General features: G+C 33.4%; 1 protein-coding gene and 1 long non-coding RNA gene across 2 annotated transcripts; both read right to left on the bottom strand.

Moving 5' to 3' along the window:
* Positions 1-9,229: 9,229 nt before the first annotated feature.
* Positions 9,230-12,130, bottom strand: LOC126265673 (uncharacterized). Its single transcript, XM_049967918.1, has 4 exons — positions 11,883-12,130; positions 11,557-11,830; positions 9,359-9,773; positions 9,230-9,270 (listed from the first exon to the last, which is right to left on the bottom strand). Exons 2-4 carry the CDS (start codon positions 11,812-11,814, stop codon positions 9,230-9,232), a joined length of 714 nt encoding a protein of 237 aa, XP_049823875.1. The 5' UTR covers positions 11,815-11,830; positions 11,883-12,130.
* A 3,256-nt stretch (positions 12,131-15,386) lies between these two features.
* Positions 15,387-16,251, bottom strand: LOC126265539 (uncharacterized). Its single transcript, XR_007548032.1, has 3 exons — positions 16,124-16,251; positions 15,543-16,069; positions 15,387-15,475 (listed from the first exon to the last, which is right to left on the bottom strand). It is a non-coding gene; the product is annotated as an uncharacterized LOC126265539 (long non-coding RNA).
* Positions 16,252-20,113: the final 3,862 nt, after the last annotated feature.

Genomic DNA, 20,113 nt, shown 5'->3' with positions numbered 1-20,113 from the left:
TGTGACAATTATTGAATGTATCCACCAAAAACGAGATGATTTGTTCGCTGAGATGTGTCTATTATTACCAGCCCTTCATTTTTCCCTAAACTGAAAATAACTCATTCATAATTTAAAAATTACAACAATTTTCTTGTTCAACTTCTGTCTCATTTCGTGTTTGTCCCCAACAATACAAATCTTAACTAGCATTAGCTGAAGTTGAAGATATTCTTTATAATGTGGGACTTCTTTTATTCCCTCCACCGTCATTTTATATATTTAACGTCCTATCTTTTGATATGGTTAGACAGACGTGATGCCGTAGTTTACTTTTGTCACTATAAATTGGACATCTACAGAAAATATTCTAAATTGTTAATTTAATTAATGTTATTTTGAATTTTTACTAAATAAATATTTTTTAAAATGATTTAAATTAAAATTTAAGCTAATGTAATACATGTTAAAAGTATTTAAAATATTACATACAAGAAATAAAAATTAACTATTTTAAATTTCGCTCTTAATTTATTTATGTAGATTAAAATTAAAACAAAATAACAATAGTTATTAACAATATAGCATACATTTCGTTGTAATAACCGACGAAAACAGAATTCGAATTACCCAAACAATCTAGTTACGACCAAGAACAAGTCAACGTTTGTTTTAAGAATACCACTGCATCATCTGTTTGGTCTATTTATCGACTATAAACTAGCTCAATTTGGTAAACACACCTTAAGATTGGTCAGATCTCGAAGCGATCTAGATGCTATTGTGTGTAAATCCTTGAAAGATACAGCACCCACCTCAGGTATCATCAAAATGACCAACATTTGTCTAAAAGCACCCATTGTTGTTCCAAATGACATGCTGAAAATAAAACTGTTGGATTCGATAAAAAATGATAAACCTATACTTTTACCATTCAGAAGATGGGAATATCATGAACTGCCACAATTAACAACTGGATCAACGAAGGAGATTTGGGGTGTGAAAACATGTACAGCTGTGGAGAGTCCACGATTTGTAATTGTTGCTTTTCAATCGGACAAAAGAGAAAATGATTTGGTTGATACGACCGTCTTTGATAATATGAACGCATCGGAAGTACGGGTCGTGTTGAACGGTGAATATTATCCAGCTGAACGACAGGGTTTGAATTTTGCCAAACACAGTTATACCGAATCACATTACAACTATACTCAGTTTTTTAACAATTTCAAACACGATGCATCCCAAGCAAAGCAACCTCTACTCGATTATTCAACGTTTAAGGATAATACCATATTTGTTATTGATTGCTCCAAAAGAAATACAGCACTGAAACTGGGCATATTGCGTAATCGTGCACGATTGTGTTTTGGAGTATCTACCGCTAAGTGAAATTGTACGCACTGTGACTTAAATATAAGTTGGATATCGGCATCACAATGTGAATAGAACGAGAAAATATTTCATTGTGTAAACACCACAACGTCCACAACAGTAGCAAACACATGGAATCCAGCAAGTCTGTCGACGTCGACGTACCGGCGGACAACAACAACAACAACAGCAACATCAACAAGAACAAGGAATGTGAAAATATTGTTGCAATGAATTGCTGGCGGGATGTTTTCGAAAATCCGTTTAGATTTAGAAATTTAAAATATAAACCTGTAGTTAGAATAATTACACCAAGAAATGTATTGTAAAATTAATTGTGTGTACGAGTAGTAAAAATATCATAATAAAAAAAACTAATGTAATAGAGATCGTTGTTATTCAAGAACCCCTTGACCATCCTCTTCAGAACGATGGAAAAATTCCAAAACTATTTTGTGAGGTATCATTACTATTTTAATGAATGCCTAATGATTATCAACAATCCTAAATAGGGCAGAGCAGTTTGTCGTTATCGGTTCGACACAGGGTTGTAAACATTCTTCAACCAGCTGTGGTTGATAAGATTGCAACCACATGTTGGGTGACAAAAATATTTTGTGAGAAAACTATTTTAATGAATGCCTAATGATTATCAACAATCCTAAATAGGACAGAGCAGTTTATCATTATCGGTTCGACACAGGGTTGTAAATATCCTTCAACCTGCTGTGATTGATAAGATTGCAACCACATGTTGGGGTGGCAAAAATATTTTGTGAGAAAACTATTTTAATGATTGCCTAATGATTATCAACAATCCTAAATAGGGCAGAGCAGTTTATCATTATCGGTTCGACACAGAGTCGTAACACATAAACCCTACACCTAAATTATGTTTTCATATTTCCGTATTTGTAATGAATTTCTATAAATTAATTAACCGTCTATATTTAACGTTTAGTTTCGAAATGTCATCGGTACCGAGCTCTTCGTCGTCGTCGTCGTCGTCATCGGTGCCGTCGCTGTCACCGATCATCAAGTACACCTTAGAAAAAATTGAAGAATTTATTCAAACGTGTATAGATCGGGAAAAAATCAATAGACTTGAACTGTATAAAAATAAAATTGAGAAGGTTGTTAATGTGCGCGAGATTTACACCGAATCTTCTGGTACACATTTTGAATCATGTATTTGGGCTAATCCAACGACTGTCGAGGGACCCGATACTTGTGAATGTTTTTACATATTCCGGGCAGTGTACGAAAGCAATCAACTGATGGGTTTAGACGCTGAGTTGTCTTCACACATTACTGCATCATCACCGTCCTTATCTTCGATGTCCGATTCTTCAGAGGCAATAAATCCATCACACTGTCTACAATTTTTATGTAAACCAGAGAGTTTCGATAAACTTATGATATGTACAATTGAAATGTTAGGCATTATAAGAGAGTTGCTCAAGAAATAACAATAATTTTTTTTTTTTTTTTGCTGTAAATTTATCTTTTGTTTTATTCCTTTGTAAAATACTTATATACCTAGTCAAAATTTTAAACTGCTTCAGTGTAAGACAAACCAATCATGCAGTACATACAACAGCGTCAAAAGTTACCCATTGAAAATCTAGATTATCTTGATGACGAAGCAGCAACAGGTGTAAAAAACAGAAGGCATGGTGAATTGTTACCCAACTCATTCAGAGCTCTGTTTATTGGACCTTCAAATTGTGGAAAAACAAATGCATTACTGGCTTTAATTTACGATCCGAACGGAGTACGTTTTGAAAATATTTACGTATATTCAAAAACTCTGTATCAGCCAAAGTACAAACTGCTCGAATCCGTTTTAAATCGTATCAAAGGAATAGAATATTTTCAGTTTAGTAACAAGGATGAGTTGATTGAACCGTCGGAAGCTAAATGCAATTCGGTATTTATATTTGACGATGTTATATGTGAAAAACAGAATAAAATTCGCGAGTATTACTCCATGTGTAGACACAAGAATATCGATGCCATGTTTGTAGCACAAACATACACCAGTGTATCCAAGCAACTCATTCGCGACAACAGCAATGTAATTGTGCTATTTCGACAGGACGAGAAAAATTTAAAGTATGTGTACAACGAACATGTGTCTCCCGACATGGCGTACGAACGATTCAAGGAATTGTGCTGCGACTGTTGGAGGGAAAATTATGGTTGTTTAGTGATTATTAAAGATTTTCCTCTGGACAATGGACGCTTCCGAAAAGGATTTGATCAATATATAAAAGTGTAAGTTTAACATACAACGGAAACAGTCGTGACAATGTCGTCAAACAATACTCAGGTTATGCGTAAAATCGATGAATTATCCCGCAACATACGAAAAAAATACCAGTTACTTAAACAAGACAAATTGGATAGTGAAGCAGTGTTGGGTGAACTATTTACCCCAATCACCAAACCATTAACTGAATTGACGGCCAAATTTAAAAATTCTACAAAACAGACCACACCAGCAACAACAGAGCAAAAGTTGTACAGCGACCCACCACAATTGAAGAAAATCGACGACGATGACGACGATGACGTTTCCAAACAGTTAGAATCTGAAGATGAAATTTTTTACGATCCGGAACAATCAACTTTGTCCAAGAACAGTAACAGTGATGGTTCATACGATAACACAAACGACATGTCGACCATCGTCTACACTCCTTTAACTCGTGCATACTTGGACCTGTATTTAAATGACTCTAAAAATAGGGAGGTCGATAAAACGTACGGTGTAAAGTACGATATAGAAACGGAGCGACGGTTGATTGGAAATTCTGAAATTAATTTCGATACCGAACTGGATCGTTTTACAATTGTAGGTCGATCGTACGACGGACGAAAAGGCATTTACGAGTTGCTGTTTAAAAAAAGTCCCGTTTTTTTTACAAGACACGATACAAAAGCGTATTTAGAAATTTTAAAGTGTACTAATGTACATCGAAGAAATTATGCACCTAATGGCTCTATAAGAGGCACGAATACGCTGAAATACAGAAAAGTGATTAAGCCGCTTATGGAACAATCAAACAAGGGCTCATCAACTGGCTATGGAAGTAGAGGAGGAGGAGGAGGAGGAGGAGGATGTGAAGTACAGCGACAACAACAACAACAACAACGACGACGGCAACAACGACGAGTACCCTGTAATACGTTGAATAAACCCATCGAATACGTTTATTGGGATGATGTAAACGAACTGGTACAACGTCTAAAACTATTGGTTTCGTCAAAACATGCCTGAAATAACGCACATGACAATGAGATTATTTCAATCATTGAAGAACTAAAAGAGAGTGGAATAATAAATTAAAAAATTTAATGCATTTTAATCAGTGTAAGAATGGGGCTGAACAAGTTCGGACAGTCCTCACACAAAGAGTTCAGCAATAAGGATCATAAAAATTGCAAACTCGTCTTACTACTCTTTGAGTTTACTCGAGACGGAAATATTGACTGTAAAAGTCGAAAATTGTGTAATGTCTTGGCAGCCACGTACCTTCTCGATGCAGTAAACAAGGAATATGTAGATAAAAGGTTTGAGGATCATGAATACGAAATAATTGTAATAAAAGAGAGATTGGATAAAACTGTTGAATGGATATCATGGCTCATGAACCGATTAGATCCAGCGACACAATCAGATAATCAGTAAAGTGCGAGTGAAACCCTTAAATCACACAGTTGACAGATGGCTAAACAGACTCGACATGGTAGCAGCAGCAACAACAAAAACTACAACAATCGCAAACACCACAACGATAAAATTGACCTGGTAAATGAACTACACCGGCCGATGCGTATAAATTTTCCAAGAAGACAAACCGTTGTTAAAGGATTGGATGATTTGTGGCAATCGGATCTTGGAATATTGGACAAGTATGCCAAATACAATAGAAACTATAAATACATACTGGTTGTGATTGATTGTTTCTCAAAGTATTTATGGGTGGAACCATTAAAATCTAAGACGGGGACCGAGGTGGCAAAAGTATTTGCAAAAATACTGACGAACAGACGACCGAAAAATCTTCAAACAGATCAGGGCACAGAATATTTCAACAGTTCATTCGAGCGACTGATGAAGCAACACAGCATAAATCATTACAATACGTTTAGTAGCAAAAAAGCAGCGATGGCTGAACGTGTAATACGAACAATAAAGGAGAAATTGTATAAACATTTTTCACTGAATGGAGAATACAAGTTGCTAGACGTAATTCCTAAAATAGTGTCGGATTATAACAATACAGTGCATCGAACAATTAAAATGAGACCGTCGGATGTGAACAAGGAAAATGAAGAACGTTTATACAGAGATGTGTATGCTGGCATTAAAATATGGACGGGACAGGGAAAATTTTCCGTTGGTGATTTTGTACGAATTAGCAAAGCAAAACATATGTTTGAAAAGGGATACACTCCAAACTGGACCGCTGAAGTTTTCAAGATATTCAAAGTGGTGCTCAGCAATCCGAGAACGTACATATTAAAAGATCTTGAGGGTACCATAATCAATGGTGGTTTTTATGAACAAGAACTGCAAAAGACAAAACACCCTGACCTGTTTCTAATCGAAAAGGTTTTACGTAGACGGGGTAATTTATTACTCGTCAAATGGTTGGGTTATAAGAAAGAAGAATGGATTGACAAAAATAACGTTGTAGAGTAACCTGTAGAGACATGTTGAGATCTGTCGAGACCTGTTGTACAATTTTCTGGGGGTTAGTTGGGTGAGATTTCGTTATTTGTGTATGTGTATGTATGTTTAGTAGAGTTTCAAAACTCGGTCCATGCAGACTAAATAGTGAATAAAATTGTAATAATAGATAACGTAAAAAAGAAAAAGACAACGAGATGAACTTTATGGACTCTTGTGGAACAACACTTGTGGATATTGCGGAGCAAGGCATCAATTACAATGCCGAGTTGGATCGCATGTGGAGGAACTTTCAAGTAGAGATTCAGAAAGAAAAACATCTTTTGTTTTGCACCACCCACGAATTCAGTCATGTTTGCCAATATGAAATTGAGTGTGGATTAAGTGTAGTCAGAGACTGTACACCTGTAGTTAGAATAGTGAACACCTGTGAAGATGAAACCAACGTGTCCTTTGACATTGAAGAATGGATAAACTTTATTCGAATTATTCAGAATATTTCTACTGAGCAACCGGAGGAGATGAGCAGTTTATCAGTTACATTTCAAAAAGTGTCCGAAGAAATTTGTTTATCATACGATCCGATATTTAATTGTGTAAATTTATATCGAGCAGACAGTTGTGTACTTTTACACATGTGCGACATTGAAAATATTATTTTGTTAAATGGCATAATATGTAGTATAATAGAAATCTTGACAATGACATTCCCCTCTCCTTTTCTTCTTCTTCATACCGATAATTGTTTGTAATTGTTAGAATATGTACGAATGTTACATTAATAATAATTAAATTTATATTGTAATTATTGCAGGTTTATCAGTTTAGTAATTATATTTGTAAAAAAAAATATTATACATTTTGTGAAATAAATACTGTAAACTCTATTTCATTGTTTTATTTACATACATTTTAATTTACGACTATGGCATTTTTATTGTGCATCATTGTCGTTCATTCAAGTTGAGATCTGATAACTTGTACAGACAAGTTGGATTTACTCTGTCAAGTCACGCCTACTACTACCACCACCACCAACACTATTTTGTGATTATTGGTCGGTAGGGTGAGGGTGAACTTTACTTTTTACATTTTCATTCTCATCGGTATCATTCCATCAGTGGCAGCTTTCATTTTACCATCACCATCATCATCGCTATCATCATCATTAATCAGGGTAAGTACAAATAATTAATAACCTTTGTATAAATGTATGTTATATGAATATTTCTCTAAGCAGTGAACAGAAACATGGATTTGCAACAAATCAACGCTGTAACCGATCAGAACAGGAAGGAGAAGGTCATTTGATACTCGGCATGAGGATAGTGAATGGCACATTCGGTAAAAGTGTCTTGGTGGAGTTGGAAAAAACTGTAGTGTTTCTGCCGAATCGAGCGACCCATGTACTGGAGGCCAACATCGAGAAGTTTGAACCGGAAAAATACTTGCTTGTATTCACAGGTCAACAACTCATTGGTGGTTACTCCAAACCACTTGCCACATTTCAAATTGTTACGAAATAATAATAAAAATTATATATTATATAAATACACAATAATAAAATCCTAATTATAAATTAATTGCATTTTCATTCACTCTTGATCAGCTTTCTACACTTTTGGTCTGAGGTGGCACACAACTCATACACTCGTGACGTCACTCATACGCTTTTGGTCTGAAGTGGCCCACGAACGGGTAAAAATAAACAAATGTGCGCATATGCGTCTTCCTTCGCTTTTGGACTCAAGTGGCCCACGAGGAAAAGTAAACAAAGGTGCGCATATCATACACTCGTGACGTCACTTCTACGCTTTTGGTCTGAGGTGGCCCACGACTCATACACTCGTGACGTCACTTCTACGCTTTTGGTCTGAAGTGGCCCACGAATGGTGCGCATATCATACACTCGTGACGTCACTTCTACGCTTTTGGTCTGAAGTGGCCCACGAAAGGTGCGCATGTCATACACTCGTGACGTCACACCTACGCTTTTGGTCTGAGGTAGCCCACGACTCATACACTCGTGACGTCATTTCTACGCTTTTGGTCTGAAGTGGCCCACGAAAGGTGCGCATGTCATACACTCGTGACGTCACTTCTACGCTTTTGGTCTGAAGTGGCCCACGAAAGGTGCGCATATCATACACTCGTGACGTCACACCTACGCTTTTGGTCTGAGGTGGCCCACGACAAGGGTGGCGCTTGCCCACATACCGACAAAGGCTATAAACCATCACAAACAGATGAGTGGCGCGTGCCCACATGCCGACAAAGGCTACAAACCGCCCCAAACAGAGGGGTGGCGCGTGCTCACTTGCCGACAAAGGCCAGCAACCACCCAAACAGATGGGCGGCACGTGCCGACAAGGTCGTGACGTCACTCCTACGCTGTTCGTCTCAAGTGGCCCACTGGCGCCGGAGGGGAGGGGAGGAATTTTCTTTATACTCTTTTGACGCTAATAATATCATATATTATATATAATTATTTTTAGATTTATTTTATGAGGAATTAATGGTACAAGATAATTAATAGTAAAAAATAAAACTTCAGTTTCGAAATATCTGTTCCATTGTTATATTTTATTCGAAAGCTGTTATCACATACAGTATAATACTGAATTCTGAGGCAATTTTATCAAGTCAAAATAAAACAAAAAGCAAAAATAGGAAACGAAAACAGTTGGAAAAAATAAAACTGAATCGTTCTATTCGATGTTTTTCTTTTAAATCAATATACACCATAATTTAACACTTCTGTGTATTTTTGTTTATATAAACTGAATTGTTGAATATAAAATAAATTGTTTTACTTTTATTAATTTTCACTTATGAAATGAAGGTCTTGAATAAAACACTATTCGAATAATGATAGGATTTTATTTAAACGTATTTCTGGACTTTATAATATCAAAATTTATGTTGCCATGGTACAGCGCCTTGCCCTGAAAAATAATTTGCAAAACTGTCCCTTATATCTTTAACCTGTTGTCCAGGTCTTTTAGAAACTTGTTGAGGTGGTAAGAACGAAGTCATTTTTTCATATCCTTCCCTCCATGACCCAGGACTTATTCCTGGTTCCTCAGCTGACCATTATTATCATGATCTAATAAATCTGGGGATAAATATCTTCCGTTAGACGTTCTGCTGTTACGTAAAAGATTGTGTAGCAACACGTCATGGTGATTTCTGTGACTCTATGGGGTTTTCTGAACACTCTAAAAATGGATGCCAATATACCAAACGTGTTTTCTACTATTCTTCGAGCGCGAGAAAGGCGATTATTAAAAATTCTTTTCGGGCTACCTTTGTCGTAAACTCCAGCATATGGTTTTAACATATGAGTGGACAAAGCAAACGCATCATCCCCCACAAACACATATGCCAATGGTATCTTCCATAAAGTCAAAGGTTCATCTGGAGGCAAATTTAACTCATTTTTATGTAGTTTGTGGTATAAAGTGGTAAATCGGTATACACCACCGTCACTAATTCTTCCCTGGCATCCAACATCAACGTATATAAATTCGTAATTAGCATTTACTAATGCCATAAGTACAATGCTGAAAATTCCCTTATAGTGGAAAAACTCGGTCCCGGTGCTTATTGGAACTTCGATAATTATGTGTTTTCCGTCTATAGCGCCCAAACAATGCGGAAAATCCCATTGTTTTTTAAACTCTTGGGCAACCTTACGCCATTCATCTGGTGTGTTAGGTAACTAAAAATATATCATTGAGTAAAAAATGTGAAATTAACACTTTTTTATTAATTTAATTTTAATTTCGATCTCAATAACAACTTTCATATTTTTACTGAAACTTAGTAGTTCGAAGTCACAAGAGAATTTAATACCATTGAATAGCTGTGTATAAAAACGTTTTCATAATAGGCTTGTAGTGCCCTCAAATGATTTTAATGCTTCCAGTTTTTTTTCATATAGTCTTGCTCATTATTTGGTTTTTATGTCAGGTAGTAGAGGATATCGATAACATAATAGGAAACAATGAACTATACGAAGAAAATAGTTCAACAACAGCTCCATCTACCCCATCTACTTCAAAGAATGGAGATAGTAAAGACGAATTTGATACTGATGTTAAGAAAAAGGGAAAAAAGAGAAAGATGAGTACTAATGAAAGTAGAATGGAGGAAGCTTTGCTACTCTTAAAAAAAGTAGCCGAACCGGAATCATCTACTCCAGATGAATGTTCCTTATATGGCGAATTGCTTGCAACAAAACTGAGATCTTTAGATCCATTTAGCAGAGGAGTTAAAATGCTGGAAATCGACCAATTAATGTTTCGGCATGTGCATAAGCAAAAGTTTTCGTTTCAGGACCCTCAATATAGTAATATGCATTCGTTCGGTCAGTTCCCAAGATATCATCCATCTACTTTAAATCAGTTTGTGGGATACCCATCCACATCTAATCAACCCATGGAATACTCATCCATGTCTCATGCAGTGGATACTTCTGGTCCGCCTTCACTCTTGGGAAATTATACCCCTTTACAATCAAACCCTGAAGGGTCTCAGTGCAATACAATACAATCAAGCGAAGACCCCAATTTGTTAAATTTAGATATACAGATGTCTTAGATAATTAGATAACTATTATAAAAAAGCTTTCATTTATTTATATTTAAAACTAGCTGACCCGACAGATTTCGTTCTGTCAAAAAAATTTGTAATCTGGCAGTGTTTTGTTCCTACCTTTTTTATATTCTTTGCAAAAAATTATCCTGAACAGAACCGTCACCCTGGTAATAATTTGGTGTGAATTAAAAATAATTAAATAAAACACTATAAGCATTTAAAAGTAAGTAATTTTAATCATGTAAATCATAATTATTAACAAAAAAAAATTAGTTCTATTTTCTTTGTAGTGCTTTGTGATAAACGATGTTTTTTGTTTGATTACCTGGCGCATAGACAAACAAATCTGATGGTTTTCCAATACGGGAACAGGCAACATACAATTGACCATGTGAGAAACATGGGTTTTCCAAATTAATACCACAAACACTTAATGATTGCCCCTGGGACTTGTTTATGGTCATAGCAAAAGCAAGCCGCACTGGAAACTGTAGTCGTTTAAACTCAAATGGCACATCAGTCGGAATTATTGGGATGCGCGGTATGAGAACATCTTCTCCTTTATACTTTCCTTTCAATATAGTTGCTTCTATCACTTTGTTTAGTAGTTTTTTTATCGCTAACCGTGTGCCGTTGCAAAGGCGCGGTTGGTTGATATTTCCCGGCAATTATTCGATTTTTTTCTCGCCGTAAGAACCATCCTTGGACTTCAACGAACATTTTAAAAAAAGAATTGGCCAAATTGGTCCAGGCGTTGTTGAGTTATGCGCTTACCCACACATTTTGCGATTCATTTTTATATTATAGATGTTATCATTAATGTTTATTTCAGTTACAATTTATTAATAAAAAGTTGAACATACTTACCATTATTTTATTTTTGAGTTCTTCATTCAGCGCTCTACATACATCCTGTACACATCGAGATACTGTTTGTGGTGAAAATTTAAACAAGTTGACGGGCTTTGAAAGCTATTTCCAGTAGCTAAAAATCTTAGTGTTACAGCCAACCTTTCTTGAATAGGTATATTTTTTCTCATATTTTTATCCTTTTTGGCTATAACTGGGCCTATTTTACTTAGCAATAATTCAAAATCTGTGGCTGACATTCGACAAAAATTTTCAAAATAATTTGATGGCTCACGACGTAAATCGTCTAACATGTTTGTGACATTATATCTGCAAAAAATATTTTTTAATGCTTTATTAATAGTTAATAGTTAATATTTACGTAATAAGTTAAGTATTCCAGTTATTTTCTACCGTTTCGCAAGTTGTTTTACTTGCCTATTTCGACTCTTATATATAGAGGACATCAACCATCGTCTTTTTCTTATTTCATTGCATTCTTTTTTTTTAAAGCAGCACTCAGAAAAATAAAGGTCGTTGCATAGGCGGCAATCCGCCTTGTTTGTTGCAATTTCATTTTTGCATCCATTACGATACTACCTATTTAACAACACGAAGTACACTGCACTGCTTCCACCACGTATGCTGCTCGGCGAGTCTAACAACGGTTCGCAGAGCAATTTACGTATTAATTATATTAAGCACACAATATTCTAGTACGTTCCACACATAGATAAAATGTAATAAAACATTCATAAACTAGTTGCAAACTGTCCTAGATTCTCACCATTTGTATCATTGGACGGGATTCGTACAGTGTGGCCTTTCAGCAAACCGACTTTTTCGAGACTAAGACGATTTTGGAGTGCTCGTTTTCGTTCACCACGTTCGGCATGTATCGTTTTCCGAATCGAAACGTGACTGCCGTATTGAATAAGATTCCGGTCGGCATTATTTGACGACGTTGCATTATTAGGATAAAATTTTGGAGTTGGTCTGAATATAGTACATTTTTGTTTCAAAATAATTTTATGAAATTAATAATATAACTACAATTATAAAATAAACAATAATAATAATATTGTCACACCTATAACTTATTGGAGGTTGGGGAGTATCTCAGATAAACACAGAATCCAAATATACACCAAATACTTTATTAACAAATACTACTAATAGGAAATAAACAATATACTTATTTTAACTTACGCTAAGGACCATTTTTAAGGATGGGGATGACACTAAACCTTACATGATTGTTCTCCACCTTTTATCTCACTATCCACTTATCCTCCGTCTCCTTAACTAGTCAACTGTTCTACATTTATAATTTAGTTAATTAAACAATACGTTAATGTTTACTAACACATGACACCGATGATTTCCTTATTTAGCACGTAGTACAAATCAGAGTCAATGTCAAATATAATGTTACTATAAACAATAATAAACAGTCGGGAATACCTTACTGCTCATATGTGACAATATAATAAACAAAAAATATTTATTTATGGTTAAATTAATTGTAAAAATATATTATATAATTATTAAAATAATTCTGAGAGAAAAACTATGATTTTAATTTCAAACACAATTGTGTTAATTAATTAAACGTTTTGTTAATATTAATATTGCTCACCGTACAAATTGTTCATTAAATTCTAAATTATTTAATACAAATTTAGTGCATGCATGTGCATATTTCAAATGCAAAACATATTTAATCTATTAGAAATAATTATTTACAGAATAAGTAAAGCTTAAAAATTAACAATATATTTGTAGGAACATTATTGCAGATATCATATTAAGCATTTTGTTTGGACTATAAAATAAGAATAAACATTTGTTTATATCTAAAGTGTGGAAAATAATATTCAGTTATAAAATTACTGATAAATCTTAAACATTAGTACGTTTTAGAATAAATTTGGTATAGACTTTATTAATTCCACAGCACGACTGGTTCAATAATAATCATAATAACAATTTAGTTCAGGTTAATGAAAACCAAAAGAGAAATTTTCTTATATATTTGAACAACTTCAAATTATTTACTGAATTATTAAGTTTGTTAAATTGAACTGATTTCAAATGTTAATATTAAAAAAGGATGTTGATTAAAAACAAATGTTGTGTTTAATTTAAATATTAAACGAAAACTTTAAATTAGTTTAAACCAAACAATATAATTAAATATAATTATTTGACTGTTTTAATAATGAAACATTTTATAACTTGAAATAACTTACTTTTATTATAGTAGAAATGGAATACATAAGAAATAATTAATAAAATATTTCAGTATTAGTTTGATGTCTACATAAAACAAATGAAAAATTCGAAAATTTATATTTAATTTATGGATAAAATAGTTCTATAATAATAATAATTAATAATAACAATTTAGTTCAGATTAATAAGATTTCCGGTAAATGTTAACATTTAGAGGTTGCACATGTCTTTGGTATAAAGTGTTTTAATTTTATATCAATTCTGGTTCAATAAAAATAGTAACAATAATAACAATTTAGCTCAGATTAATAAAGACCAAAAGAGAAAATTTCTTTTATAATAGAAGAATTATCTTATTTACACCTTAAAGGCATATTTTACTTTAATTAAGTTTACTGAACAGAAGTGTTTCCAACATTCCCTCTTTTATCCAGAAAAACATACACCAGGGGGTCTACCACGAACCCCCCGAAATCAACGTGGCAACAGCGCTTTTCGTCTTTGTACCTGGTAACATTTTAGGGGAATTAGAATATATAGGTTAATATACGTTTCAAATTTGAAATTTTTTTTCAAAATGAAAGTCACTGCGATACAAAAAGAGCAATTAGTGAAATTTATCACTGAAAATCCAATATTACTGTCAAAAAAATTTACTTCGGAATTTTCATCCGTTAAATACGTCGAGCTGTGGCAGGAAGTCACAGCTATACTTAACAGGATGACGGGGCCCGAAAAGACTTGGAAGGGATGGAGGAAGGTTAGTGTATAAATTGAACAATAAAACACAACTTTTACTGTCAACTTATGTATTATGACAGACGTGGTCCGACATATCTGCCAGGACCAAATCGAAACTAGCCTTTCAAAAAAAAGAAATATCGAAAACTGGAGGAGCCAAAAATTTGCTGCCTTAGCCGGATTGAGGCAGAAATTGCCTGCCTCATTAAACCCTCATCTGTTGAAGGAGTTGCAAATGTCCCCGTACCTGTTGTTAAATTTGAATTTCCTCCGGGTAAGTCGGACCCTGTGTCGGGACCTTCGTCAGCTCCGGACGTGCCGGGGCCTTCGTCAGCTCCGGACGTGCCGGGGCCTTCATCAGCTCCGAACGTGCCCGAGCCTTCATGAGCTTCGGACGTGCCGGGGCCATCGTCAGCTTCGGACGTGCCGGAGCCTAAGTCAGTTCCAGACGTACCGCGCCAGCTCTTGCAATGTACATGGAGGCAAAAAACATATGATGCTTATGAAAAGTATGCCAAATATTAAAAAAAAAATTGAGATGAAGGAAAGGCACCATAGACAGAAGATGGAGGCTCTGAGGAATATTGTGAGTGCCTTAAATTCGTCATCAGCATCAAATGCACAGGCCTTGACTCAAACTGCCCAGGCTGTTGCTTTAGAACATATGGCCGAAGCTATAAACAAATTAGCAGAGTCTCGTTAATTATTTGTTTTTGTTATTATTTTTGTTAAAATTTATTTTCGGAATTTTCTTTTTTTTTATTTTATTGATTATACTTTGTTATACAAGCATAGTTTATTATTTTATTTACATTTAATTTTTGTGAAATCCTTGAGGTGCAACTGAAAATTCAAGTTTTTTATAAACTTTTTTATTTTACCTTTTCGTTCAATATACTTGACCCATCGATGCTCTTTAATTTGTTTGAAATCGAGCTGTAATTAAGCGGTTACGGGTTGCTTTACCAGCTGCCAGTTCAGGATTTATTCCTACTATTTCTAATAAATTGTCAAATAAAAATTAATTATTTAAAACTTGTTAAAAGTTCTTTTAAAAGATATATACCATCATCCGCATGATCATCTTCATTTTCATCTTCTGGCAAAATCAAATTATTTTTAATACAAATGTTGTGTAAAACAACACATGCATTTATAATTTTGCATGCCATTTCAGGTGCATAATGAAGGATTCTATCCTTCCGACAACATCTAAACCTTGCTTTAAATAATCCATTACATCGTTCTATAATGCTACGAACCCTCTTATGGGCTTTATTATAGTGATGTTCTGGAGTATTCATAGCAGGTTCATGTTCCAAAGGAGTCATAAGCCAAGGCCTTAAAGGGTATCCAGAATCACCTACAATTTAATATAAATAATATTAATATTTATATAATATTTAATTTTAGTTTATTTAATTTATTTTTCATCTTGCACATATTGCCTAATAAATAATATCCATACATTCCAGCCTGATGGATATTTCTAAGTACATTCTGAATATCACTATTATTCCATATAAATGAATCATGTGAACTTCCAGGATACTTAGCAATAACATTTAAAATTTCTAGATTTGCCCCACATATCTGCAATTTTCTCATTAATTAATAATGCCTTTAATAATTATTATGTATAATTACTAATTGAACATTAATGGAATGATATCCTTTCCTATTGACAAAAACATATTCATCAATTTTTGGGGGGAAAATGGCTACATGAGTGCAATCAATGCATCCTATGACTCCTGGGAAATTATATTTTTCAGAAAAACAAGAATGATATTAGAATAATATTTAACTCCTCAACATTTTGGGGAAATCTTATAAATCTGTTAAGAACTTCAGGATGATTCAATGCATTTGTTACTTCTTGGAGGCAGTTACTAATGCTTTGTTGAGAAACTCCGATAAACCAGTTGCATCCAATATCTGCTTGATAACTACCTGAGGCATAAAATCGTAAAGCTGCAAGTACCTGCAATTTATGAATATAAATTTTAATTTACTTACACGAGTATTGACAGATAAACCTTTTGAATTAGAATGAGGATTCATAAAAGAATGGATTGTTTCAAAATATTATGATACCCGAAACAGCTTAATAAACTGAACCTCACTCAATTCTGTAATAGGGTCACCAACGTGGCGTAGAGGATCAATTAAATGTTCTTCACCAAGGTCTTCAATTATGTTAAGCATAATCAAATCATCCATTTTATATTATCTAATAAATAACAGAATTATTTTATACATCCCCATTAAATATTTTTCTATTGCTACTTACGTTATACACACAAACGAGATTTAAAAATTGTATAAAATGTACATATTATACAATTTTTATTACTACTATTATTATTTTATACAAAACATTCAACCCAAACCCACGCCAAACTAATCTAAAGCACATTTATTTTATACACCACGTGTATATTTTTTAACCTATAAATTCTTACTTTATATACTCTCAATTGATGTAGTTAAATGTAATACTGGCTATAAAACACTCAAGGTATCAATATATATCAACAAATCCACATAATCCGAATTCACGCAAAATGTGACAAATCTCACTCACATAGAAAACCTAAGAAGTACCAACTCAATGTTATAAACGAGAAACATAACTGGGCACGATTTCGGGATGTAGCCATGTTGCCATTTTGAATGCGGCGTTGCCTTTTCTTACATATTTTGTTTATCTGTCACTTTTTTAGGACGGGAAACCTTTCATTTAAAATTTTCAATTTCAAATGTGTATAGGTTAGGTTTTTCCAAAGGTATATAAAAACAAAACAATTAAATATTTCACATCAACTTTATTATATATCAATGGTAAAAACAAAAAACATTAAAATATACATACTATATAACCAGAATTAAATCAGAACAAATGTTTTCTAATCTTAATTTAAGCTTTTAATTTTGACACAGATGAAAGATACAGATTTACCATATGAATTATTTGAAAGAATAGGGCAAAAACTAGAACTAGGAATTTTGGATACTTGAACATTATTAATACTAATAAAAGTAGAAAGAACTGTAGAAAATGTGTAGTGGAACAGGAAAAAGACTTATTCTTAAAATTGATATTTGTTAGAACATTTAGAATAACTACAATATTTTCTATTCTAACCAAAAATTGCTGAGAAAAATCCATTATAAAATTTATTCTATTATATTATTATTATATATATACCTGAAAGTATTTTTTGCATTGGGGATCCTTAAAGATACATCTTTTCAAGAGGTCATCTAACCTAAAACCGTAATGTAATTATTACAACTGCTGTATAAGAACTTTATGAAATTTGGCAAAAATAATAACTAACCAGCAAAAATGAAATGAATTAAGAAAAATTTTACATTAAATTCAATGATTGAATAATTTAAATAAACAACATTCTAATAAGCTATGTAAAATAATATACAATAACAAATACAAACAATTAAATTATATATAGTGGTATATAAAAAGATTCTTACCAGAAATATACTTTCTCAAAGTACTAACATTCATCGACCACGCTCTCTTCTCTAACCTAAAAACTACTGAATTTTCGCCATTCTAAAATCTAGTAAATTACTAAAATCACTAAATATTCCCTATACATCTCAGAAATTTTTGGGGAATTTCCATTACCTATTTTTAAAATTAAACATTAAAAATCCCTACAACCCCAAACATAAAGGTCGTGCCTTTTCGACGATTCCAAACGTCTATCATCGGCTGTTGCCCCTCCGTCCCTATTCGCTTGGCCCCCCTTGCTCACTCACTCAACACCAACCGTGTAAAAGGCGTTTGGACACCCCTACAAGAATAACGTCATTCGAACCGAATAAAATATCTCATAGATTTTCGTAGAAGTTCTCCTGGACTTTTTTTATTACCAAGTAATAACTTATTAATACAATGATTCAATTATTTTTATTATTTTGGACTTTATAATGGAGAAATACTTACATTATGTTGCATAGTGGTTTTTGCAGATAGTTGTAGTGAATTTGAAAGTGATTGAAAAAGACTAATTAAAGTGAAAACAATGATTCTAATGGAAATTTAATTTCACTTGGAGTGTTAATTTAATTATTAAACAGAGGAATTGGTGTAGAGGTAAGATTTTATAAATAATTAATAAATTTAATCTATGAGTTTATTGCTTTCGACAAAATAGAAAAATGTTTTTATAAAAGAAATCCAAATTAGTAAAATGTGTTTAGGTATTATTATTCACAATGTCTCGCTATTTGTTACGTTTGAAATTATTATTATTATAGATTATTCGGGGATTTTAATTTTATTTTTATTTTGTTATTATCATTATTTTTAATTTAGTTTTTGTTAGTAGGAATTAGTTAGTTTTTTTTGTAATTATCTTTATTAATTAAAATATTAGAATTTAACAAAAACTGGTTGAAACATGTAGGTTTTTGCATTTAGGAAGTGGAAGTGGTAAATCTATCTACAATTAAAAGACATATAAAAACTAAAACTCACGAAAATATTGCTTGTGGAATTCCTGCAAATAAAAGATGCGAAATGAAAAAAGTCAAGAGTTCAAATTTTTGTGGAGCCGCTTTTCAAACCAAATGATATTCATTTGTTTAAATGTAAATTATGTGAATTGTCACTTTCATGTCTTGGGGGTAGGATGAATATTCCACGACATCGACTTCGTAATCATAATGATTCAAACAGCAGCGATTTTGTCGACGAGAGTAATTTTGAATTACCTGAGGGTTATTCGGAAATGCGAAAAAGTTAAGACAGAGTTAACCGAACCGGTACAACGACAAAAATGGATGACATTTCAAACTCGATTTATTGATGAAAAGACGATGAATGTGCGCACAGATCCATTGACAGTATTAAAACTGAAGGCAACAGCGGAAATCTCAGAAATGAGAAAGTACCAGATTCCACTTTCCAACATCTCCTCAGTGTCTTCCGATAATGCGTCCGTGATGATTGGAAGCAAAAATTCATTTTTTACACGACTTAACAAGGCTTGTTCTAACGTGATTAAACTTCCTTGCCCTTCTCATACATATCCAATTGTGAAAAAGCTTGGAAACAAATGTCACCGAGGGTTATTGAATTAATAACATTTATTATAAAATTTGTGCGTGATAGTCCAAAACGGGAAACTGCATTTGATTTTTGACAAGTTTACAAAATCTAGAATGCAAATTAATAAAAAATAACAGCACACGTTGGTTGACCCAACATCAAGCTATTGAACGTTTGTTGTTTTGTTGGTCGACCATAGTCGCTTATTTAGCTGATATGACAAGTAAACAAGTTGTAGTAAGTAAAAACACAAGATACAAGTGTTATTGACCCTAGAGTAATACAAAATTCTGATAGAACATTGCAGGACTGGTTTACAATATTTATTGCTCAAGTTACCAAAGCCAATCTGTGTTTTTTGAAATTTATTTTAAATTATTTTAAGACAATACGTTTTTTCAGTCATCGGAAACAAGTATTCACTTACTGCATAGTTACAGAAAGGGTGCTTACGTCAATCCCACGACATTTCCTAAAACCTGATCTATTGAAACATTTCGAAATCGGGAATGTAAGAGGGCAGCAGATGAGGAGTTTTGTCATCCAGAAGACTA

This window comes from Aethina tumida, chromosome 5, assembly GCF_024364675.1.
Source record: "Aethina tumida isolate Nest 87 chromosome 5, icAetTumi1.1, whole genome shotgun sequence".
Classification (NCBI taxonomy): Eukaryota; Metazoa; Arthropoda; class Insecta; order Coleoptera; family Nitidulidae; genus Aethina; species Aethina tumida.
This window is presented reverse-complemented; position numbering and strand designations above follow the sequence as displayed.

What these genes read in the sequence shown, in the direction of transcription:
- LOC126265673 (XM_049967918.1), bottom strand. Translation starts at nt 11,814, where the DNA reads ATGTTAGACGATTTACGTCGTGAGCCATCAAATTATTTTGAAAATTTT. An exon ending in TCGATGTGTACAGGATGTAT is followed by an intron (nt 9,774 to 11,556) that starts GTAGAGCGCTGA and finishes ATATATTTTTAG; the next exon opens with TTACCTAACACACCAGATGA. An exon ending in TGCTGGAGTTTACGACAAAG is followed by an intron (nt 9,271 to 9,358) that starts GTAGCCCGAAAA and finishes ATCCATTTTTAG; the next exon opens with AGTGTTCAGAAAACCCCATA.